A 26,600-nucleotide genomic window follows, 5' to 3' on the forward strand; every position below is an offset into this window, starting at 1 on the left:
TTTCCCCCTACCCCACCGACTTTGCTTGCATGGATTAAAAATAAGGCCAAATGGGATTAATGGTCACAATCTTTCTAATACACTATCACAGGACCATTAATCTGATTTGGCCTAAAAATAAAAACTGGAGGGATTAAAATTTTGAAAAGTAGTTGTTTAGAGTTATGTGAACCAACTTGTACTAGGATGGATTGACTTTTTGCTTTTGGTTTTTCTTTGGCTGGAAATTTGGCAATGTTCTCATTCTATTTGTCTGCTCTCTCTCTTTTTTTTTTTTTTTTTTCCTTTTTTTCTTTTCTCATTTAGTTGAATTAATTAATCAGTCTGTCTGTCTGAATGTTTATGTCCGACACTTTGATTCTGTAATTTGAATGTAACAAATTATAATATACAATGCACTACAACATGATGTCTTCTTTTTCTTTTTGTTTGTTTGTTTTTTTAAAACAATGCATGCTTAGCTCTAGCTCGCATAGAACTTTCCAAGAATATTCCTCGTCTTAATTTTTGATACTCCGGTTTAGATGATGAATATATAAATCTTTTAACAAAAGCCGTAGAATTTTCATTACCAAGAACAACAAGTATAATAGGTATGGGTACATATTTTTCAGTAACAAATTTTTTGATTTGGAGATAATTCGCAAAAAATATAAATGAATTAAACCCCTATACGGCTACCGCAAAAGACCATTATAACCAAGAGTGTTCTAGAATAGATTTGTCACAAAAGACGATAGACGTGACAAACTTTAACACCGAGACCCTCACACAAAGCTACTGCAAAAAGCAACGCTACCAAAGATAGTCGAGGCAACACAAAACTGCTTATACCCTTCACTTTAAAGTGATTTTGAAAATGAGTCGCAACATTTTAAAATTCTCATATTGCATCAGAAGATATTGAAATTGTATCCGCTTATCTTTTTTAGTCTAATTGAATGTTTGATCCTTCAATAAATTGATGAAGCGATGAGCATGAGACTAACATATGAGCTGAAGCGATATGTAAACTACATTTGCACCATATTTATAAATAAATAAAAATGCATCAATTTAATGGATCCTCATGACCCATTTTGACCAATAAAGGTCTAAATTGATTACAATTTCAAAATTTTATAGTGTAATGTGAGAAAATTGGATCCTCATAGCCTATTTTGAAAATTGGATATTAGTCCCATAAAGCGTGGGAACACTTCGTGGTCTTTACCTGAAATGAAAAAAAAAAAAAAAAAAAAAAAAAAGCGCGTTCCATTCCTAAGGGATATAAAATATAATTAGCCCTAAAATAAATGTTAAATTACATGACACTGTTAACCACAAGGAATGTTTTGTCTTTTACTTTTGCACGGTAAACTAAGGAAACTGAACAGGAAAGAGGAGGGCGGCTAGAGTCATGCTTTTTCTTGAAGAGGAAGGCAGTGAAGCTAACTGTATAAGATTCTGTTCACATGTTATACTGTAATCTTAAGGAAAACAATTGAAAATGGCTTAAAAATTTTGAGTTTTAATGATAAGGACAAAATAAAGGGTAAAGTAAATAATATCAGGTTTGACTTTTTAGTGTAAAAATATAATTTTTCGTTAAAGTAAACAGTACCGTGAGCTTTTCGTTAAAACTCCCTTAATCTTAATCCATTAAGGTTTAAGATTACCTATTAACAAAACATTTTAGTTGGGTCGGTGATATAGTGCATGGATACTTTAGCTTGCTTATCGTGGGTGTTACAGTAATTTACTCGATAATGCTTAAATCGGCAGATTACTTTAAAAAGCCATTCAACTTCAACAATGTCAATGAATATGTGGTTTTTAGCCTATTTAATTAAAAGCATTTGTTTTTGCAATCAACTTCTCGTTTGAATTTCCTCCCGTAATTTAAATAAATTTAAGAGTAAATGATCTTATTTTTCTTTTAAATATATAAACTGAGATTGAAGTGTTAATCTCAATCGAAATGGTGTGTATGCTGCGTTGGTCTTTTGTTATGACTATTGAATTTAGGCGGTGGATTTAAATTAAAGTGAAGAAAACAGGTTGGCTCCAACAAGCACTACCAAAAACACTAAGCATATGGCCTTTATCGTTGCCAAGATTATTAAAACTTTAAAAACATGCTCATGCCTATGACTTTTTATATGATGTATGCATACTGATTTAAAGACATATTCTCCTGTAGCTGAAAATGGTACCAATTTTTTTACATGATTTTTGACACACTTTTTTGTGAGTCCACTCCGTAATATATTTTTAATGATCCGAATTGTCTATCTTTTAGAACATCATTCATAGATCATCCTTGCAAAAAATTAGATCAATCCAAAATGATTAAGACATTCATTTGTGGTGAAAAAAAAGGCTTTTTAGCCAAAGTGGTCTCTGAGATTTGCATAACTCCTCACTTTGGTCCATGACATTTAAAATAGATAGAGTTGGTCCCTGAGTTTGTCCACAATCAATCACTTTGGTCATTCGCTGAAAAATCTCCATAAAATAAGAATAAAATGATAAAAATACCCTGTCAAATCATTTTGGCCTATTGTTTATTAAATTGAGGGTAATTTTGTCATTTTGATCATTATTTAACATAATTTTTCACTCAAGGACCAAAATGATTGATAGTGGACAATCTCAGAGACCAAAATGAGGAGTTATGCAAATCTCAATGACCATTTTGGTTACAAAGCCAAAAAAAAAAAGAAAAATACGGCTCTACAAACAAACCCTAAACTCTTAATCCGTTTGTCATATGAATTCGGTTTGAGTGACTTTTGGTAGACATGATATCTGAGGGAATACCTAACAAATATATGGTTCGGATCGTTGAAATACATTACGAAGTGGGATCTACAAAAATGTGTGTCAAAAGTAGTGTAAAAAATATATATTTTGTGGCATAACTTTTGACACACGTTTTGGTATACCGAAAAATCACACGAATCCGAAACCATATGACCGTTGGATCAAAGGTTTAGGCTTTCTTTGTAGAACCGTATTCGTCCATTTTCTTCACTACAAATGAATTTCTTAATGATTTTGTATTTGTCTAATTTTTTGCATGCATGATTGATGTTCTAAAAGATAGACGGTCTAAACTGTTAAAATACATTATAAAGTGAGCTCTGTAAAAAATTATGTAAAATAGTGTCACGAATCTGCCCATATATATCCTTACATGTCTTAAATTTACTAAGTGAATGTGATATTATTTTAATCCACTACATTCCAAGTTTTGTTCCGTTAGTATTAAAAACCTCACATAAATACTACCCTACAAAAGAAAATGGCATCTAAAATTCCAAATCATTACTTGTAATTATCATGGTGGTGGTCCATTCATTAAAATTTCCAACCAATTTGCCATTGGTGTGGGCCGACCTGGGCCCAGAGTTGTGATCTGTTACAAGATGTCTGCAGACCCAATATCGAAATATGTAGTTGGTTGTCATGATTTTGCCTACTTCTCAAGTCTCTGCAACACAATGACGTTGTACACTAACACTTGGGCACAGCATCTTGATCGGTTCCTGACACGCTGTGGCGATTGCAGTGATCGTTTTGAACACATGCATTTGATTATTAGATCATATATATGATTGCCCATGGTCATCTGAGTTTCTGGCTCAGGTGACAAGAAAAGGTCTAGGGTTGGATTCTTATATTCGATGTTAATAAGTTTATCCTCTGCCGAAAAAACTACCATTCCCACCTTTATTGCAGTATTACTGTGTTCTTAATTTTTTTTTTTTTTTTTCCTTTCTTCTGATTTATGTTTTTTTTATGTAATAAATGAGAAGGGGCACAAACATTGACGCAAGTGTTGGTGTCAAAACTTGGATAGTGCCTGACTAAGTTCAACATGTTATTTGTTCCAGGTGTTGCTATCGGTCTCAATGCCACGAGATGACTTGAGAAAAACAGAAAATAGACGTGTGGTTATGTAGGATCACATAGGTTTGCACTAAGGTTAGACTTCTTAACCAAAATGAATGTACACCTAATGAGACTCTAGTTCGGTTAAGTTCTTTCTTATGCCTAAAGTGAATGAAGACTTGAAATCCAGTGTGAAATATGTGTTTGTCTAAGTTTGTTGATGAAAACTGATTGTATTCATTCATGATTGAGTCAAGATTACAAACATTCATAAGCAACGCAGGCTGATAAGCCAATTTACATAGTGAAAAGTAAATAGACTTCAAAATGTAAAGAAAGCAGTAAAACTCTAGCAAGATTCAAGTCATGAAGGGCAGGATAATGCTAGAGGAGTCCGTCAATATTGCTAGTATCGGGCTGACCTGGAGGGAAGACATAGCTTCAAAGAGGTGATCTAGGTTCGTAGAAATGTTCGTCAGCTAAACCATACTATGTGCTGTAAAGCAGTAAGAGTTTTAGATCTCATGAATCATAGGTTGGATTCACTTTGAAGAAAATTGGGATTGTAGTTGAAGAGCTAAGAGATTTGCTGAAGAGCAATTGGGTTGTGCTGAAAAAAAAAAATTTGGTTGATTGAAGAATCATTTGAATTTTGTAATCGTAGAGATGGATTTGACAAAGGTTTTGAGATTGAAAGCCTCTGGTTCTATTTGGTGAAGGTCCTCGATCATATCGATGAGCTGGAGCAGGGATAAATCAATTATTTGATACTGAAAATAACTACAATTTGTGGTTGGTGGCCTTCTTCTAAGATTCATGGCGGTCGCATGCTGCTATGGTGCCGTAAACTTGTCTGGTGACGTGTTCCTAGTCATTTAAGGAAGTGCAAAATTCTCATGCTTGGTTGTCTACGTGGTAGATGCGCTCCGGGAAGAGATGAACCCGAGCTCTAGAGGGGTTGTTGTGTGCTGGGAAGTAGTTATCTCGAGCCCCAACAAGCTAGACTGAATTGGGAAGTGAATGGATGAGTGTTCCACGCCTTTCTGTACATGAAAATAGATTGGTACTATAATAAAATTTGTTTTTATTTTTGGCCCAAACAACAAATGTAACTACTCTCAGTCACTTAAGAAGCACAAATATTTTTAGGTCGGAGAGCAACAGTCCTAACCAGAACAACTCAACTCATTAATATTCATTCTTCATAAATCATGTATACAGTCCACTAGCTCACTTGCATATGTTCTTTTATCTTATATCACTATGGCCCATGGGTAATAATGTTCTCTTGACAGTTACTTTATATCATCATGTTAATCAAAATTATAAAGTGTGATGTATAATGTAATTTCGATAATTTGACAATGCATGCATGACTCTCTTCGATTGAATTTTCCTACCAATTTCACATTGGTATTGTATTATTTACAAATCAACGGTACAGATTCAAAGTTGTGCAAGAAATTTAAATATCCTTGTATAAAATATCTCAAGTTGTTATAAAATAACCCTTATTGCTAATTGTAGAGGCTTAAATCATTTTCCAAAGCTTTCAAAGTTGGTGTGAGTTGACATTCCCTTCCCGTCTTAGTTCTTATTTTATTCCTTTGGTTGGAACCATTACATGGTACCAAAATGTATTTCATCAAAATTTCAAATAGTTGATCAGTACATCCTTGACAATTATGTTATTCCTATATCACATGCGGCCCACCTAATTTCTATCTGATTTTCCTCCATGTCTAAGCCGATTTTTAGAACAGAATATCACATTCGAACATAAATTTCTTCTAAAAAGTTTCAAATAGTCTATAAAGTTGAACTTCTTGACCATTTTAATTGTTAGGATAACTATCTTTGAATTTTCATCCCAATTGTTGGCTCCCTTATGGACTGATTCGGATTGCCTCTTTTCTCTCCTTGTCGTTTTATTGAACGTTTTGTTCAAAGACGCATCTAACTTTGTGTTTTTGAAATTTCGTACATGGCTTACAGTTGCAGCTGTCTACTAGAATTCATTCAAATAGTTAATTGTTTTTTTTTTATTTCAAGGAAATGCAACATTTTTTTTTTACACTTAATTAATAAGTGATTTTTTTTTTTGTAGGATATTACTATATTATACCTCAAGGCACGTCGGTCTCCACATGACCGTTTCAATAGTCATAGGTTTCATGGTCTGTTCTTGATTTTGGCCTTTTTCTTGTTATCATCTCCACATAGACTTCATTTCCATCTACAAGAATGATGTTGGATTGGGATTCAAGTAGACAAAAAATAGTCTACAGTCCTCTAAAGGTATTCTTCAAATAAGCTTATTTGAGGAATCTCTTGTAGGGCTAACTCTACAATGTATCTCAATAATTTCTATCATCTATAATTTATATCTCAAAGGTTATTCCTATAAAAAAAAAATCACCCAGCTTTGAAACTACTATTGAATTAAACGGAATGGGACTTGGTGTTTCTTTGAAGAATCGTATTCATTCATTTTCTTCACGACAATTGATGTTTTAATAGTTTATGATTTATCTAATTATTTACAAGAATGATCTATATGAATGACTAATTAAACTATAGATGGTTCAAATCGATGAAAAAAATTATAGAATGTGTACCACAAAGTATAACTTGAGGGATCCCCAAATAGAATTGGACTGTTGGCCCTTTATGCAATTATACATATTAGCCTTTACTTTGTTCCTAATTTATGTGTATTATTTGGTCCTCTCTTTGACTGCTTGGGTATGAAATTTCAAAGCCGCAGGTTCATGCAAGTCCTGGAAATTTTCTATGGAACAGTATATTTAATCAGAGAAACGGTAGGAAGACTGGCATCACCCATTTAATTACTGTGTCAACAAAAACCTTACGATGACCCTGTTCGACAAGCACATGCAAATTTAAAGTATTTGTCGCTGAAAACGACTTCCATAATTCCACTAGAATTATATTAGTGCGTTTGCAACTTTCAAACGTTCGATTCACTGATGCGAGAGAGGCCACTTTCATTGAATTGTGAGGACCAAATAATTCATGTACACGTACTTCGAGTGCAGAAGACAAAATCTGTTCAGATTATGCAAATTTTCAAACAAGATTAGTTAGGCCTCATGTACAAGTTTATATGCCTCATGAAACGATCAAGCCGCTTTTGGGGATTTGGAGGGGGAGGCATGGCACTTTAGGCCTATACGTGGCTCTCTCCAAGGGCGTCCAACTATCGTGTGACCTGTGCGGTGACACTAGATATATATCAACAATCTGTGATAAAATTATATATGCTAATAAATAATAAATGCGAATAGGAAATTAACAGAGTATGAACAAAACAAAAATATAAAACAGACAACTTGAAGATCGGGGCTTGCGTACCGCAATGTCCTTGAAATAGAAATTTCGTCCCTACTCAGTGCTTGTAGTTCTATGGACGTCTGCTTCACCAGAATTCAACGATCAAATTAGAATTCCAGCATTGAAAAACTTAACTTCTAGCGAATTTATGTGTGATTCTCTCAGTAAGAAGGTTTAGGAATGTAGAAGAAGAATTTGATAATTTCTGTGTTCTAAATGCCATACAGATGAATGTATATATAGTGGGATTATGCCTGTTCGCAATAGAGGGGTGTTGTGCTCTCTGCGTTTTTCCATTGGCTTCAAACTTCATCTGAAAAGATGAGTCTGTTAAAAAATAATTTAATTAAATTCGAAATTAATTAATTAAAGAATTTAATTTTCAGGGCCTTCTTTTGATAATTAATTATTAATTAATTAGTACACCCCAAAGCCCAACCCCAAGGTTGAGCCCAATTTCATTCTCAAATGTCCATTACTCCAATCACTATCTATAAGAGGCAAAACCTTATAAAGTGAGGAAACCTTTTAGGAATGGCCAATGCGGGACAATGAAATTTCTATTCAAAATTTCCAACAGACACCACTTGCATACCCTCGAGCCGATTCTAGGAATCTACACATGAAAATAATATAGGAAAAAAAAAAAAAAAACCAGTTGTCAACTGAAGCACCATGCTTATGACAGTTTGATTAACAACACGCTGATCAAATTGGTAACAGTTGGTTACTCGAAAAGTTCGGACGTTGATATAGAGAAATTTTTAGAAACCTAATATGGGAAGGACTCTCCCACTGTATTTTCGCAATTTAAATCCTATTATTCTTGCTTTCTTTGTGCTTTTGATAAATCTTCGAAAGTACTTAAAAGGGATATTGTTTGACTCAAACCCAAAATAAGCTTTACCAATTAGGTGTAAACGCAACAAAGATATAATGAAGTGTCAACACAAGGAAAAACACAGCATGCTTTTCCCACATGTCATTGTTTAGGGGGAAAAAAAAAAGAGAGAAGAAAAGATAGAGGATGGAAGAAATTTGAGAGGTAGATGAACAATGAGACAAGTGAAACCGAAAAGAAGTTGAGCACACATCCGCATGCTATTGTTAGCCTGCCTTTGATTCAATAAAGATTTTTCAGCTCCTGGAAAACGAAAGTTGGCCTGTTTCTTCATTTCTAATTAAGTTGTGACAGAGACAAAATTTTGTTGTTATTCGCAGGATTTTTATCAACCTTCCTTCATGAGAAAATTCTAATTGCAGTACTCATACTTTTCGTCGAAGAAATCTTGTGGTGATTTTCGTTGTTATTGATTGATACTGGAAATAAATTGAAAAGTTGAAACTTGTTCTTAATTAGAATTATCAAATGTTTTCACCAATTTTAAAAATTGGACTTATCCTAAATATTTTGGTTCTTGTAATCATGTAACTTAACTTGTATAGCATACTATGCAATCCTATATATACTCCTAAAGGAGAAGAGAAATACGATAAAGTATATTTCTCCATAGTGTATATGTATGTACGTACCTTCGGTTCCATCCTAGTTATTAAAAATAGAATGAGAGAAAGAAAATATACATCACAGCTAAATACAACAAAGTTACGCTACTACAATTAAGCTAGCCATGATTAGGTACTGAACTTACACAATAAGACCATCCTTGAATCTACGTGAGTCAAACCTTGGAGACGTACTATCACTGGACCAACAATTAGTTATTATATGTATATATAGTTACTTTAAATTTTAATTCCACAATCATTCCAAAAAGGATGTATCCATTGCATTTTAACTTGGTAATGAAGTTATTTAGCTATTGATAAGGTTGTTTGCATTCAGAAAACACTCAAATCAATTTGAGACAGATGAACCTGATAAAGATAAGTGTCTATCTATCTAATCATGATAAAATTCCTTACTCATAGTGACATGTCGGCATTTATTTAACTTAAGAAAGAAGATGTCTCACTAATACTCCAATAACTAATTATCAAATTGCATGGTGACAAATAAACGGGAAAGAAGAAAGACAAATTCAATAGGTACCCAATATATTAGTCTAAAACTAGAAATTTTTAACTGATTGGGAAGACTAGTAACTAACAAATTAAGGGAAGCGATCATGACCTATATTTAAACTAATAGGTGGAGAGCTTATATGAGATAATAATTTATAAAGGGATGTGCTATTCACACACCTCATTTTACTTCTCACACACCCTTGATAATTTCTGTTCATTGATATTCTTCAATTCATCTGATTCAATGACCGAAAATTAAAAAGGTGTGTGAGAAGTAAAATGAGATGTGTAAATATCACACCCCAAAACATTAGCAATGATAGAGTTATAAGCAGAATTTATTCAACAAGCATCAAACATGATGATGAAAACAAATACGAGAGTGCATGAAGAGGAGGAGTTGTGAAAATTTATTTTCTTAGTCAAGATGATAATATGTACGTATTTATCATATATACTCTCAGCCCTTATATCTATCATGTTTTGATGACAATCCGTGACAGCAGTTTTCTTAGACAATTTTTTACATACATTTTTGTGAGGCTCACTTTATAATGTATTTCAACGATATGAACCGTTTATCTTTTAGATATTCTCTCAAATATCATATCTACTAAAAATCACCCAAATTTAAAATCATATGACCGTTGGATTAAAGGATTATGATTTCTTTGTAAAACCATATTCGTCTATTTTCTTCACTATAAATGAATGTCTTAATCTTAATAGTTTTAGATTTGTTTAATTTTTTACAAAAATGATCATTGAAAACATTTCAGAGTGGGCTTAGAAAAACGTGTGTAAAAAATTATTCAAAAAATAGTGTCATAAATCTGCCTCCTTATGTTTTATGTGTATTATTAAAGTCAAAGTAATAAGTCTATGTTGTTAAATAATATTTCGTGCATGATGATTGACCAAATTTTTTTCGTAGTATAGATTATTACCGAGTATATTTTTTTCTTTGAAAAAAATCAAGATTAATGAAAAAAGAAATAAGTAACGAAGAAAGGAAGCAATTAATCAAGGGTTGCTTAGCAAATAAATAAATAAAAATTAATCAAAGTCTAAAAGTAGTAGGTGAGGAAAGAAAAGGCTCTTGGGGAGGCCAATAATTATTTTAATGTTAGAACTTGCTCTTCTTGCAGGTCCTTCTAAGCTACATGCTTCTTTCTTCTTCCACAGCCTACCCATATAAAAAAGCGGAAAATGTTGAAAGCCACGCGTACGGAAGTTGATTGATACAAGAAGGAAGACCCACACTTTTAGAAATGTAGTAGAAGCTTCCTTTAAAGAACCGATCAAAGAACTCCCACCCATTTCCCATTAGAAAATTTAAATCCCACCTCTCTCAGTCTCTCTTTCATCATTTTCTTCAAGAAAGAAAAAGCTTGTCGTTTGTCCCTTTGTCCCAATATCGATCTCATCTTTCAAACACGACTAAAGTGGGGCTTGTGTGGTGGGTTTTGTTTAATGTATGAACTTGTTACCAAAATTGCCATGTTTTAGGACTTTTTATTTAACAAAAACAATTTTTTTTATAACGAGTTAACAAAAATACAACCCATTTTATAACTGATTAATAATGAATTAACTCGGTTGCAAGTAAGATAACTAAGGCTCATTCGAACAATAAAATTTTCAGGCGTGCAGTGTCATATTTAATCAGATTGTAATTTGACACACTAAACTTAATGTGACATGACAAATAAAATGCAATCCAACATTAAATATTTCATGCGTGTTGTGCATGCAACCAAAGTTCTAAAAGATGTTAAGTGCTAATCGAGTGACGAACTGAGACCTAGCACCTAGACAAGAGGCTAGACGGATTTAATTAAATTGATATAACATATAAATTGTTGCCTATGTACACTCTGAAAAATTATACTTGTATTGAACAAAGTGAAAGAAAAATATGCAATAACTATGCAAAAAAATAATAAGTAACACGACACAGCATGTTAAAAAATTTACTTACTTTACTCATTAACCACCTGTTATTTTAAAAGAAAAAATCAATTAAAATAAATAAATACCATACATTTTGCAACAGAAGTCACTATAAACCATTACATATGAACATTCAAACAACTTAGATTCTGCCACTTAGTACTACGTTATAGTGATATTTTTTTTTTACTTTGAAATGAGAAGTCCATAGGAAGAGGTCAAAAACGAATTTGGACTATATTATTACTAGTCAATTATAAGACTAAACCCTACACCCTCCACTTTAGTATAGGTAATATCGTTTAAAGAAAAAACAAACTTGGATTATTTCCCTATGACGTTTCTATTATCTTAAAGAATAGACGCTAATTTCGACAAAATAGTTTAGCTTTGTTCCTATTTTTTATAAGGTTCATGGTACTTTAGAGCTTCAACTTTTCAAGTATCGCATGCCAAACTGCACACAATTAACTTATTTATTTATTTATTAAGATACGATATTTCATTAGTTGAAAGAGGTACATTATAGAGACATATTCATGAACAATTAAAATGGTCTCTACAAACTAGATTTAAAATATTACAAGAATCATGACTAATTGCAAAGCAATAAGCGATTTCAAGCGCTTCATTGAAAGCCGAGCTCATCGAAAACTGCAAGATTACAAGGGTTAACGAAATCGTTAATTTTCCTATTACACGAAGATCATGTGACAACAAACTCTCAAATTGTATTGGAATAGGAATTATGAGGCCCAAAAGTCTAACCGTATATCTATCAAACAGCACCCCTTTCATGCATAGATCTCAACTGAAAATCTAGAAAAAACACTTCTACTAAATAGAGAAATCAAAACTATCAAACTCCTAGTGAGAATCTGGAAACTATTAAACATAATCAAAATTAAAAGGACAAAAATAGTATCACCCCCCTTATCCTCCCGCTACACCAAAGAGAATGTGTCCTGCTAGCTAAATCCCAACCCGACGCAAACCTGACTGATTCCACACTCTGTGGATCCAAACTCATATTAAAAAGTGCAAATTGGAGTTAAAATTTTGTGTTTGATGTGTGCGTGCCCCAAAAGGCGATAATTATTGACGGATACAACGTTTCATGACGACAATTGGATTAAAAAAAACAAAAGTAAGTGGAAGACATGAGAAGAAAGAGACCAAGAAGATTTTTTAGAAGGGTTGCCGCCGTAGGCCGAAAGCAAGGGCCGGCGGCGAAGAATGATCACCTTTGCTTTTCTCTCTAGACGGCTAAGGTTTATGGCTATTGCAATTAACCTTTAAGTATCTTTAAAAGAATCAGTATAATTTTTTTCTTACAAGAATGACACATAAAGCTTAAAAGAATAAATCATATCAATGAATGAGATTAGAAAAAGGCTGAGTAGGATTGAAGTTATCTCGGAGTATCCGTTTGTTTAAATTTAAAGTAAATGTCTTGTAAAATGTCTAAATTATATGTAATGAGAAAATTTGATGTTTCTTAACGGATCACTAATAAATTTTACGGGTTAACAAAAATATGACTCATATTTTAGCTCAGATCTCACTGGTTAATGAAAACACGATATGTTTGGTTAACTACGAGTTCACTCTATTTGAACAAGACAACTAATGCTCATTTGGAAATTAAAATTTTCAAGTAGGAAGCGCGAAAATTAGTTAGATTCGTAGTCTGGCACACACTAAACCCAATATGAAAAAAGACAGCTAAAACGTAATCCAAACATTAATTTTCATGAATGTTGAGCATGTAGTCGGAATTCACGGTTTGACAAGATAAGTCTGTAACCCGGATAAAAATATAGGAACAAGACTTTGCTGCTGAAATTTCAGCAGGAGGTCCTGCTTACACTCAATTTCAGATGAACACGTGTTCAAATTTTAATTAAAATAATTAAAACTTGTATACTTGTCCACTCGAAATTAGATGTAAGCAAGAATTCCTTCTGAAATATTCAGCAGCGAAGTTAATTCCAAAATCTACCCAAAAAAAGAAAAATAATTAATTACCATTCATATTTTATATATTTCATTATGTTGTTTCTAAGAATTTCTAGAACCCACGTCGCTTTCAACTTTTGTCCTATATAATAGGCATGTCCACGAACGCGCAAGAAAGAAGCTGCGTTTCTCTTTTTGTTTTTGTGTCTTGAGGAAGGGATTGAAAGAAGAGAGTTATGGTCTTGGTTTTTCTTCCACCTCAAAACCACCACAACCACCGCCATGGTACCTGGTAGGGGCAAAGCTCGAACCAACACTGTTCTCTCTCGCTTCTTTCTCTCAGGATTTTACTGCTGGGGTTGGGACTTCCTCACTGCCCTTCTCCTTTTTAGTAGCCCTACCACCTCCTCCTAAATCCTAACTAACCCATAATTTAGTTCAATCCCAAAACCAGAATAAGGGTGGGTTTTTAGCTCAGTTACATAGTGTTAAAGCCAAAGTTTTTTTCTTTATTTTTTTGTTAATCGGGTTTTTTCCATCGGAAAAAATGGCGCAAAGGTCCGTTCCGGCGCCGTTTCTGACGAAGACGTATCTACTGGTGGATGATCCGAGCTTGGACGACGTGATATCATGGAATGAAAGTGGGACGACGTTTGTGGTTTGGAAGACTCTGGATTTTGCAAGGGACTTGTTGCCTAAATATTTCAAACACAACAATTTCTCAAGCTTCGTCCGCCAGCTCAATACCTATGTAAGTTTTTTCGCAATTATATATATATTTTTTTTGTGTATTTTTATATAGAAGATTGTTGTTAGCATTTTAAAATTTTAATTAAGCATTCTAAATTTATTTATTTATAAATTAATAATAAAAATGCACTTAAATTTTTAGAATACTAATAACAATTTTACTTATATTTATCTTTAGTTTTTAATAGTTCATAAATTAGTTTTATGTTTTTGTAAAAACAAATTAGAGGACAAAACTAAAGACCGTTGAATGATTTCCATAGAGATTCTGGTTTTCTTTTCCTTTTTTTTTTCTTCAATGGTTGGTGAAGATTGCTTGAAAATAAATAAAAGAGGCTTTGATGTCAACCAAAAAAAAAAAAAAACAACCCTTGTTTTTTTTCTTCAATGGTTGGTGAAAATTGCTTGAAAATAAATAAAAGAGGCTTTGACGTCAACCGAAAAAAAAAAAAAAAAGAGGCTTTGATTTGATGGATCCATGTGAACACATAAAAAAAAAGCCACATAAAAGAAAATAAGCATTGTCGAAAATGTTCCCAATGGTCAATAAAATAATTTTTTTTGTGGTAATTCTTTTTTTAAAATGTTTTAATAAACTAAAATAATAATGAGCCTATTTCCCTGGAAACTTCCAATTAATAATTTTTTTTTACAGAAGAAATTTTTATAGTTTAATTTTTGTTTTCAACCGAAAAAAAGTTGGTGTGTATTAAAAGTATATATATTAATGAAAGATGACGACACGGTGGAAGCATCGAGATCGCAGCCCATTTTAGAATTCTACATTGTCCGCGGACCGAAGGAGCCCATATCTACTGTACCCATTATTCCTGTGCCCACCCTGTGACACTTTTTCATGGATTTAACCTTAGTCGTGAGAGAAATACTAGATAGACTAAATTAGTAATCGAAATTTTAAAGATTATATAGTATGAAATCTAATGATTGAATTATTGCTTAAATATTGATAAACCTATTTACTTCTTATTGATGACACATTATTTAATTTACAAACTTTGTTTATAAATTTAATCTCTTAGAATTACTTTAAAAAAAAATTATAAAATAAAAAAGTGGATCTGGTTAGGGTATTTTTCGTCGACAGGTGTCAACTGCTTAATGCCGGCAGAGGGTGGGCAGAGGGTTTTTGCGCGCAGCAGATCTGCACCCGGCCTGTACCCAATAGATAAGTTTGCAGTCCGGTCCCCCTGCCTCCAATTTTCCAAATCGGACAGCGGAAAATTGAACTTTCTAGAAATTACTCAATTATTCCATAAATGATATGTTAATTATTAATAACGAAATAATTAATCGATTTTTTCGGTTGTTTTAATTTCAGGGATTTCGAAAGACCGTGCCGGACAAATGGGAGTTCGCGAACGAGAATTTCCAGCGAGGGCAGAAGGAGCTCCTGTCCGAGATCCGCCGCCGAAAACCGGTGACATCAACGGCGGCCCAGGCAGCGCTAGGTGAAAAATCTGGAGGGCCATCGACACCGTCGAACTCAGGGGAGGAGCTGGCGTCGACGTCGACGTCGTTGCCGGACTCGAAGAATCCGGGGTCGGTGGAGACGGCGACGCTGAGCCAGGTGGCGGATTTATCGGACGAGAACAAGAAGCTGAAGCGGGAGAACGAGAATCTGAACTCGGAGCTGGCGCAGACAAAGAAGCAGTGCGACGAGCTGGTGGGGTTTCTGGTGGAGTACGTGAAGATGGGGCCCGAACAGATCAACCGCATCATTGGGCGTGGAAGCTATGGGCCCACCCGCGATGATTTTGAACCGGACGATCGTGGTCTTGCTCTTGATATGGACGGTGGTGATGATGACGAAGAAGAGAAGGAAGGACTGAAGCTGTTTGGGGTTTGGGTGAAGGGGGACGAGAAAATGAAGGGGAAGAAAACGGGGCGAGATGAGAAATTCGGTGTTTGTGGTGTCGGTGGTGTTCCCCGCGCGAAGAGGATGAAGGGCGGCGTGGATTTTCACGCGCCGATGATGAGGAGCGGGAAGGTGTGTAACTAGGCTAGCCGAGCAAGTCCGAGCCAAGCGGAGCTAGCGGGAAACTGGGAGGTTTACATGGTAACTACTGTGCACCTGCCCGCATGCAGTTTGAAAAATTTGTAGAAATGTAAGTTTTTATTTTGCATAAAATATGGATAAATACCGAAAAAAAAAAAAAAAAAAAAAAAAACATAGTAGTTCCATAAAATGCAATGGATAGACAAAAATTATGGCGGTGTTATTATGTAGTTGTAATAAGGAATTGGGTTTTTGAACCTTGTTTGTACAATGCTGGAAAATGGGAATTAAAAGTGTCTTTGCTTTTTCATCCTTTTGAGAAACTTTATTATTTGCTATTTTACATGTTGGGGAAGCCTTTCTATGATCAATTTTTTTTTTTTTTTTTAAGAAGTACGCTATTCATTAATTCATAAAAGATAACGTACATTATCGGAGGAAAGTATGCTTACATGGGCTTGATAAAACCTTGTTGGAATTTTCAACCCGATTAAAGGTAAAATAATGTCTTGCACATGAGTTACCTATCCTTTAGAACAAATGTGAAAATAAAATTGAATAGAGGCATCCTCAAAGAAAACATCAGTTATGAAATTCGGTGGTTCCTCAAACCACATTATCTCCTGCTGACATCCAATGCATGCCCCTTACAAGTTTATGAGCTACATTATTTGCTTCACGTCAAGTCAAATTGAAGTTCTTCTAGGAGATGTCTCTTATAAAAGTTTTGATGTCATTAATAAGGGACCCAAGGAAAGAGGTATCATCCCCGTGATTCTTCATGGTTGCCAGTGTCAGACTCGAATCGCCTTCAAAGATTATTCGGCAACCATCCTCAAAATGGTCCTGGATAAATAGTACTGCCCTTCATGCAGCCACAAGCTCGGCATGCAGCGGCAATGAGACTGCGTCTCATCCTTCTGATAAAGCCTCCATAAATTCTCCATTGTTGTTGCGGCACACTACTCCAACTCCACCACGTCTTAATGCTTCATGACATGCTCCATTGAAGTTACACTTGACCCAACCCTTAATGGGTTTACTCCATCTATGTGGTGTCCTGACTGTGGCAGTCTTGCGGGGCTGATGCCAGCTATGGTATGTAGCTAGCCATTCCTCAACACTCAAAATTATTTCTCTAGGTGGCTTTTGTTTACCGTTCCATAAAAAGGTCATTTTTGGCCTTCCAAATCCCTTATAAAATCTTAAGTACTAAATCAAAGGATCAATAAATACATTAGTATCGCTAGTTAGTACTGCGGTTGAGTGATATTCTCTTCAGTTGTAAGTGGGAAATCATATGTTCAATTCTTGTCATTGGTGAATTCAAATCAAATTATTATGGCTGGTTTATTGTAAAATTTAACTTCCATTCTCTTAGTGTAGATAATATCATATGTATTTGTTTGGGCCCGAAATAACGCTTTGGGCCGAGCCTAGAGTTATTCTCAGTCCAGAAAAGGATACTGGGAATATTCTGTCATGGGCCGAACCCAGTGGAGTTTGGTCGAATCCTATCAGGAGATGGTTTTATCTGGATAAGGGTTAGGTGATCAAATCCCAGTACAATAAGGATTCTCGAAAATTAAGGATGCTTTGGGTCAGAAAAGATGTCGAGAATCAAGGGATGAATTTGGATGATTAAAGAGTTTGGTTCAGAGTCTTATAGGAGTTAGGATTGGTCGAGACCTGAAGAAAATGGATCGAGGAATTCTACCTCGTCCATGGAGGAGATCATTACTATAAGTAGAGAAGGGAGTGCATCATTCAAAACCCCCTCAAATTCAACACATAACTGCCATGCGCAAACCTCGCAAACACCTTGAAAAATTTATTGTCTTTTTTCCCACCAACACATCTTCAGTTTGGATAAATAGCATTGTGAAAGCAATCGGCAACATCTTCAGTTTGGATAAACAACACTGGAGTTGTAGAATCAGCCGACCGAGGAGCACCTTCAGTTTGGATAAACAACATTGCTTCGAGACCCACTGGTTATTATCTAAGTCTCGATCAACAAGGATTTACGAGTCCTCGTTGGAAGAGGTCATCTCATTAGCCTTCTCGGCAAAGTGAGGTGTTACCAGTTACTGTATTCGGCACACTAAAAGTCGAATCTGATATTGAACTTTGCAGAACTAGCAGCTTTCCCTTCAGGCTCTAAAACCGAAGGTCGAGACGTGTTCCTTCCTCGACTGCAGTCACAAGATTAATAAGTCAGCAGCGCCCAAAGCCACATCAACACATATTTTATTTTTTGACTGAACTCAGCCGCCGAGTTGGCACACCTCTCATTCGATCGAAGGACGTAGTTATCTTATTAATTACTCGGCTTGCGCGCCACGTATGTAGTTTTTAGGGTCAATATTTTGCTATGCCCTTCAGTGCTTAAGCTACAAAGTTCATGACCATTGAAACACAGTGAATAAAAAAGAAAACAACTATGGGCAAGTCGACCACCAGTTTAGCACCTATATTTCAGAGTCAAGTACAAATTAACGCGTTGCAGGCACATAATCATCCTGTTGCTGTGATGCCTGAAGCTACAATTGGGCCGCGCCGGGAAAAGGAAGTTAATCTCGGCGGTTAAAGTCATGATGCCATAGTCTTCGCCTAGACTACCAAGACGACAAAAGATGTTTTTATTGAAGGTCTGGTAGAGGATTTCAATGACGACGATGAAATCTCTGGTTCACCACCTAAATCTTTCCTCCGGCGACAATTGGAAGAGCAATCTCAGCACTAAAACATACCTTTGAAATTTAAAAATCCTCACTGAAACATACCGTTGAAATTTAGTGATGAGGTGCTAATGAGTGTTTCCTTGAGTTATGACAACTTGGTAGCAATGTACTACCAAATGACAAGACTTGTCGTTTTGTATTTTAGGTTCAAATTTCGTGAATGATACATTTGATACTAGTTTTTTCACCTACCCTTTAATATAAATATATCTTTGTATATAAAAAAAGTATCGTCTTAAGTTCGTAGCTAGGAGTAATATTTTATTTATATGTGTGCTTATGGCTATATTCTTGACTTCTTTGTTTTTTTTCATCATAAGCAATAGTTATAACTCATTGATACAAAAAATATGATTACAACACAAATACGAGGGTGCCAACTAAGTACAACTTCTCTAGTAATCAAATCCTTGATCTGGAAAGAATAAGCACACAACCAAACTTAATTAATCCTTCATATCGCAACCACAAAAAACAACGAAACTCATAAGAACCGCCGCTATTGATTTCCACAATAAATTAGTGGTGGTAGTTCTAAACCTAGGAACAGAAAAGCCATCACTTAGAAGTAAGCCCACACAAATCGATAGGCGACAAAAACATACATAAAACATAAATAAGCCGAGAAGAAAATTATCGTCAACTTTTCTCCACAACGACAAAGCAGGGCACGCTGGTCCCGAACATTTGCAATGAAACTAGATCTGCATCGATCATGAGCCAGTAAGGTGTATTGTTATATATTTGTTCATGGAAGGCGACTTGATTATAGATTTGGCTATGGGTCTAACACCAGCAGAACAATCCCCAATTTTGTTGAAAATCGACATCTTTCATTCCTCCTATGCAAATGTGGGAAGTCTGAGGGAGGAAGGGTAGTCTTTTCGATGACAGATTAAGAATTCGTTGTTGGTGAGGTCGTCGAGGCCGAAGAAGAATTTGAAATTTTCTTCGGGGGAGTGAGCTGGGTTGGGGCGTGAGGCTAGTTGCAAGCCCATTACTTTAGAGGAATCAAAATTGAAACTTTCTGGCCTTAGATTGGCGGAGTAGACTTGTAGCCAGAGTTGAAAGACCCATAGTGGGCTGTTATGATACTGGTTAATTTTCCCGATAGTAGCATCGGCGAGACAGTGCGTGAGGTTGGCGAGGATGGTAGGGCCTCGACCACTGGCATATTCTCGGCAAGGCATTTGTTCGACTTGGTACAAAAAATGAACTTATTATACCAGTAGAACAAGAAAGCTTCGTGTTCTCTTTTCTTGAGGCCTTCTTTTTCTCGGCCGACGAAGTGATTGATAAGCATGCTGTAATTAAAGAAATTTTTGTGCAGCTTGTTCACTTCGTCTTTCGGTACTTCATCTTGAGTGTTTTTCTTCAAAACCTTGGCATTGTATTTTTCGAAGACGTTTGAAGGTCTAAGTTGAATTGATACCGAGAAATGACGATATCAATTGGAATACCAGATAGAGGTGTGCTAATGATGGCTGTTATATCATGGACATTTGGTCCGATGGGGCCGAGAGGGAGTACCATAGTGTTGGTGACCGAGCATTAGAAGTTCAGAGCAGCTTTCAGGAGTTCTCGATCCATGTTAATTTTGATGGTCGAGAGCTTGATAGGATTGAAGATGCTGAGTGATTTTCAGGCCCCACCGAAGTGAGGTTCTAATCGGCTAACCTAAATAGCCTAGGCCACAAGGATCAAGGGCCAGGTTCCTTGTGGTTTGGTCAACTCTCATTTCTACTAGTCATGTCCCTAAGTGAGATGGCTTAAGCAATGGGCCTTCAACATTTCAGTGATGATTTCTGGAACCTCGTCTTTGAACAAAGGACCTAGGATTTGGTGAGTGGCAACCACGTCTCCTTCAAAGCGTAGTGGTTTGATAGCATTGTGGTCAATGAAATTACGACACTTGTCTCATTCCTCGATGAGCTTGGTGATGAAGATATTGGCAGCCATTGAAGCAAGAGTTTGGAGGTTGTTGTTTGGGTTTTAAAAGTTGGTCTTTTCTGGGTTTCGAAAGCTCAAGAGCAAAACGACAAGAGTTTTGAGAATTTTGGAAACGTGAAGTTGGAATGAGGTTGGAAGTGATATTTATAAGCAACTGGAAAAGAAGATCGACGGCTTCAATTCAAAAGTTGAGGGATAAATCCAGCCGAAATATTTTGCAATCATTACAAAATATTTAAAATCCAGGCGAAGAGATCGAAAAACACGCTAATTGAGGTTGCACAATTGCTTGTGACGGTGAACTTTAAAGCATGATCATTATAAAGAGATGTTTCGCGCGTCGGGCGTGAGGCGTGTGTGTTGTTGAATCCAGGCAGTCGTGACGAGAAAACATCACTCGTCAAACAGTTGTGATTATCAAAGACAGGCATGTAGTAGGAGATTGTGCATGATAAATGCATTTGAGTGGATAAAGAATATTCGTTTTTCAAGGATCTTTTGAGCGACCACAAAGTATAGGTTGAAGGTTTATTTCTCGATTAATAATGGATCACTTCTTCAAGGTCGAAGTTCGGCCAGTTATTGTAGGCCGAAGACCTGAAAAGCGATGGGGCAATGTTTGGGTTCGAAATAACGCTTTGGGCTGAGCCTAGAGTTATTCTCGATCCATAAATAGATACTGGAATATTCTGTCATGGGTCAAGCCTATTGGAGTTCGGCTGAATCCTATCAGGAGATGGTTTTATCTGGATATGGGTTAGGTGATGAAATCCCAGTACAATGAGGATTCTCGAAAATTAAGGATGCTTTGAGTCATAAAAGATGCCGAGAATCAAAGGATGAATTTGGGTGATTAAAGAGTTTGATTCAAAGTCCTATAAGAGTTAGGATTAGTCTAGACATGATGAGATTGAGTTGAGGAATTCTAATCCAAGTGGAAATCTACCTCGACAATGGATGAGATCATTACTATAAATAGAGAGGGGAGTGCATCATTCAAAACACCCTCCAATTCAACACACAACTTCCCTGCGTAAACCTCTCAAACACCTTGAGATTTTTATTTTCGTTTTTCTCGCCAATACATCTTCAGTTTGGATCAACAACACTGTGAAGGCAACCGACAACATCTTCAGTTTGGATAAACAACATTGAAGCAGTAGAATCAACAGACCCTAGAGCACCTTCAGTTTGGATAAACATCACTACTTCAAGACCGATTGCTTATTTATCCAAGTCTCGATCAACAAGGATTTCCGAGTCCTCGTTGGAAGAGGTCATCTCATTAGCCTTATCGACGAAGTGAGGTGTTACCAGTTACTGTATTCGGCACACTGAAAGTCGAATTTGATATTGAACTTCGCAAAACTAGCAGCCTTGTCTTCAGGCTATAGAACCCAAAGGTTGAGACATGTTCCTTCCTTAGCCGCAGTCGCAAGATCAAGAAGTCAGCAGTGCGCCTAATGCCACATCAACACATATTTTTGACTTTCTGGCCGAACTCAGTTGACAAGTTGGCACACCCTGCATTCGACTGAAGGACATAGTTAGCTTATTAATTACTTGGTTTGCGCGCCACGTAGGCTAGGTAGTTTTTAAGGTCAACAGTATTAAAACAATATACATTTGGATCAGAAGTTCTTTACTTGTGCGATACTCACAATACGGGCTTTTACACTTGTCAAGTTTGAGGTGGTTTTGAAAATGGGCTATGAGATTTCAATTTTCTAACATTGCATCATGAGAATGTCAAAATTATTTCAATCGATTCAACTTTATGCATTATGTTTGTTTGAACGTCTAAGATTCCGCTATATTGATGGTGTTCCATGTACGAGGTGTTGCTAGGCTAACTTATAAGCCACACTTTGACAATTTAGATCAAATTGTGCGATTAATAGTTACTATGGAATACAAAGCATCGATTTAGGAGAAACTGAAACTCCATGGGGAGGGTTTGTTATATCATATTAGCCCATAAGATAACATGTGTAACCCCGTGGGTTAAAACTTTAAAATTTATAGATTATTAAAGAATGATTTTAGCCTCTTTTTTATTTTTTTGCATCTTTTCCAAAAATAAAATTTATGTAGATTATCTTAATTTATTTTGTATGAACATTTTAACTAAAAAATATTTAAAATTCGATAACTCTGACATGATCTTTTGGCATCTTGAAAAATTTAGAAATGGGAAGAAATCATTTTAGAAGTGGGTAGAAAGAAAAATAGAAGAACTGTATGAGGACAATGTTTGTTTGTGTGGATGTTTAAACAAATACATAGATATTTAACTATTTAAAGACTTTTTAGTATGAAATTTGAGTTAAGTTTGGACCGTCAATTTTTTTTTTTTTTTTTTTACTATTGAATTTTCTTATATTCAATCACAGACGTTGCTTAAATGTAACTATATAAAAAAGTTGGATATGAACTGTTGGATCTACCAGCTTCCCTTAATGTTGGTTGTTGGATGTACAAAAGAGCAGTTGGGCTTCGACGACAACGCTGCAATGCTGGGTATCAATTGCAATCAGCTTGTCACTTGCGGCAAGTGGGGCATGTGAAGGAAGCCTTGCTTCCTTTTTTTTTAATCCCATGTGCAGTAACAGAGTTAGAAATTTGTGAGAGAGCCTCTCACATATATAGGCAGTTTAAACATAGAACATGAGAAATTGAAGTATTTGCTTAAAAATTGAAAGATCCTAAATCAATGTTTGTGTGGAGGTCATGTGGAAACAGTGGAGCATGTCCTGCGGGATTGTCAAGTAGCTAGAGCGGTGTGGTTTCGAGGATTGGGCTTATGTGTGGATGCTGGGCACGGTGTCAATCTCATGAATTGGTTAGCCCATCTCTGTTTACAGGGCTATGCGTCGGGTTTTGAACTTTGTTTAACGTTGATCTGGTCATTATGGCACAACCGGAATGAAGTGTTATGGAATGGTAAGCCTTTAAATCCTTTTGAGATTGTGCTTCAAGCTGAAGGGTGGTTGCAGGAATTTCATAGATGTAACAAGACGAATGCAAAGCAGGGAAGACATGAATAGCAGAAGTGGAGTAAACCTGAGGAGGGATGGGTCAAATGCAACTTTGATGGAGCATGGATTCCAAGCCAAAAGCGAGGTGGATTTGGAGTGGTGATACGCAATCAGGTGGGGGATTTTCTCGGTGCTGCAGCAGGTCCTTTTGAAAGGATCACGTCGGCATTGCATGCCGAGTTTATGGCAGCTAGGCAACCTCTGCTGCTGGTCAACATGCTCTACTCGACCGATGTGCACGTACAATTCGAAGGTGATGCGGTTATAGCGGTGTCAGCGATGAAGGACCAAGGTGTTGACAGTTCAGTTTTTGGCCCCATTATAAATGATTTGCGGTGTTTTCTTAGGAAGTGGTCAAGTTCCAAGTTGAGTCATGTCCAACGGGAAGGAAATTCAGTGGCGCATCGCCTTGCTCGGTTTGGAGTTACTTGTGCCCAGGCGGTGGTTGTTGGGTTCGAGAAACCTCCGGATTTGATTAGCGATATTATTTTTGAGGAAGGATTGTAGGTTTGATTGTTCATTTGAGGTCTTCTGTTGTGTGGGACACTCTTTTCCTTCGATCGGGTTGAAATCCCCAGCAAAGTTTTTATCGAGGCCCATTATGCACACTATTCTTAGTTTGTACGTATTCTGAATTGTTAAATGAATATCATATTTTTGCTCAATAAAAAAAAATAGATAGAATTAAAAATATTGCACAAACCTAGAAACTCAAATATGAGGAATATAAGTTAAAGTCAAAGAAAAGTTGATAGAATAAGGAAGGAAGGTGAAGATTGCACCATAATAAGAGGGATAAAGAGAAAAATGAGTAATGGCTTGAATAGAAAAGAGTTTGCATTTGGAAAATACTTGAATTTTAAGGGTATTAGATTGATATACAACACCATTGATTTATTATAGTAGCAAGAAGAAAAAAAGACAGCATGGGTCAGAGACCATTCTGATCCATAAATGACTTCGTCATCGCCGACACATGGTCTCAACATGTCTCATACTCATAACGTCATCAATTTAATTGAGGATCAAATAGTGATACAACTTGCTGATATAGATTAATATGATTTCATACTACCTAACTCATCTTGAAAATAATAATATGAAAAGTGAGAAATGTAATTAGCCCGAATAATAAAGATGAGCCGATGGGGTTGAAGCCCGTAGTAAAAATGCAAGCTGGGTTTGAAGTATATGAACCCGTAGGGTACTTGTAACCCAGCCAAGGCCCGAGACTTAAAAGAGATTGTTGGATATTTGGTTAGAGTTAGAAATTTATAGGGTAAATTGTGTTCGTTTTGTTATGATTTGGAACATTTTTTTAGGATGATGTTGGACTTTATTACCCTATATTTTAAATAATTTTAAGTATAATGATGAGTTAATATTATATTATATATTTCATCATATTCTTAGTATAATTTGATAATTATTTTGATAGAATTTTGATACTTTGCTTTATATTCTTAATATAAGACATTCGACTTCCTCCAGAGCAAAACATGAACAAACGGATGAATTTTGGAGTGATTCAAATTGAAGGACGTTCGTGTGTCTCTTGGCTTGTTGGTGTCAAAATTTGGGATTTTTTTACCAAGCGGTTATTTTCTGGCGATTAAATAAAGGAGCAGTGCGTGTTGCTGGAAAATGACGTTTCTGGGCTTAAACTGTGTTTTTGGAGTCCAAGATGACTTCAGATGAGTTCATGGCTTTCTGGAGAAGTGTTCAAAATAGTCCAAGCTTTAAATCCAGGTATTTTGGGCCAGTTTTGGAGCTGATTTGGGTTCAAAACGTGGCTGTGCAGATTTTTAGGCGAATTTACCAAGTCAATTTAGGATTATGTTTTCTATTTTATTTCAAGTTTTTAGGTTTCCTAGTCTTATTCTAAGACCTTTTACTTGGAGGATTTTATTTAGAGTAGTATAAATAAGCCTAAGACTTAGGGCTTTCTCTTCTACGTATGCAACTTTTGGGAGAAGATTTTGGCTAGAGCTTAGAGATTTCAAGACTTGTACTTTCAGGTGTTTTCATTCTTTTTCTAGTTTAATACAATTATGTTGATTTTAATTATGAATATGCGTAACTAATCATTTTTGCTAGGGTGAGGCCATGATCCTTAACAAGAATATGTAGTTTCTTTTTAATTTTTTTATGAATTTATGCGTGCAAGTTTTGGATTGTTAATCACTGTACTTTAAACTATCTATTTGTCTTAGTGATTTGCGACTGTTAGGATATTTAGAAAAGTAATTTGATGTAATTTTGACGGAGGGTTGACCCTAAAATTGGCTAAGACTTCTTGTGGTTAATATGTGTAACCTCTTAGGATGAACGACATGTTTTAAGGGTTATATGGTTTTTCAAAGGGTTTTCATAAAACTTAATGAGTCTTGCATGTTCACATTCGATCTGGACACAACGGACGGATTGCATGTTAGATATACGTTCTATGTTGGAGGTTCCAAGTAGAATATAATCTAGGAAAACCTAACCTTCAAAATATGCATGTATGGTTCGTAAGTAATTTAGAAGAGTTACATAGGATTGTTAGGGTGACGGTGGAACCCTAGTACTTTCTCACTTTGAATTCTAAAATTTGTTTCCTTTATCCTTCTTTAAAGTTGTGGTTTTTAAGTAATAATTAAATTCGTTTTTCTTATTTTAGGTCATTAAATCACCTCTTCCAAAAACTTTGTTTTAATTAGTTAGTTGAGAATTGATTTCGCTTTGATCTTTTTAAATTGATCATTGTGGAGAACGACTTTACTTGAGTCAATTATACTACAATAACCTTATTTCTCTTGCAAGTATTTTATGTGTTTTTAACCCTTTTGCGTAGGTGGTAAAAATCCTATCATATAACAACTGTGGTATAATTGTACAAGCATCATACCTAATTATTTGTAGAAAAAATATTATGAATGGTTAGTAGGA

At 35.6% G+C, this 26,600-nt stretch overlaps 1 protein-coding gene across 1 annotated transcript; it reads left to right on the forward strand.

Moving 5' to 3' along the window:
• Nucleotides 1-13,334: 13,334 nt before the first annotated feature.
• LOC137747623 (heat shock factor protein HSF24) lies at nt 13,335-16,247 on the forward strand. The gene is made up of 2 exons (XM_068487764.2): nt 13,335-13,921; nt 15,260-16,247. The coding sequence occupies exons 1-2, from the start codon at nt 13,718-13,720 to the stop codon at nt 15,938-15,940; spliced, it is 885 nt and encodes a 294-aa protein (XP_068343865.2). The 5' UTR covers nt 13,335-13,717; the 3' UTR covers nt 15,941-16,247.
• Nucleotides 16,248-26,600: the final 10,353 nt, after the last annotated feature.

Source organism: Pyrus communis, chromosome 2, assembly GCF_041283825.1.
Source record: "Pyrus communis isolate YQ-2024b chromosome 2, ASM4128382v1, whole genome shotgun sequence".
NCBI classification, from domain to species: domain Eukaryota; kingdom Viridiplantae; phylum Streptophyta; class Magnoliopsida; order Rosales; family Rosaceae; genus Pyrus; species Pyrus communis.

Coding starts and splice junctions, on each gene's coding strand:
- LOC137747623 (XM_068487764.2), top strand. CDS start 13,718: ATGGCGCAAAGGTCCGTTCCGGCGCCGTTTCTGACGAAGACGTATCTA. Junction 13,922..15,259: donor TCCGCCAGCTCAATACCTAT/GTAAGTTTTTTC, acceptor TTTTAATTTCAG/GGATTTCGAAAGACCGTGCC.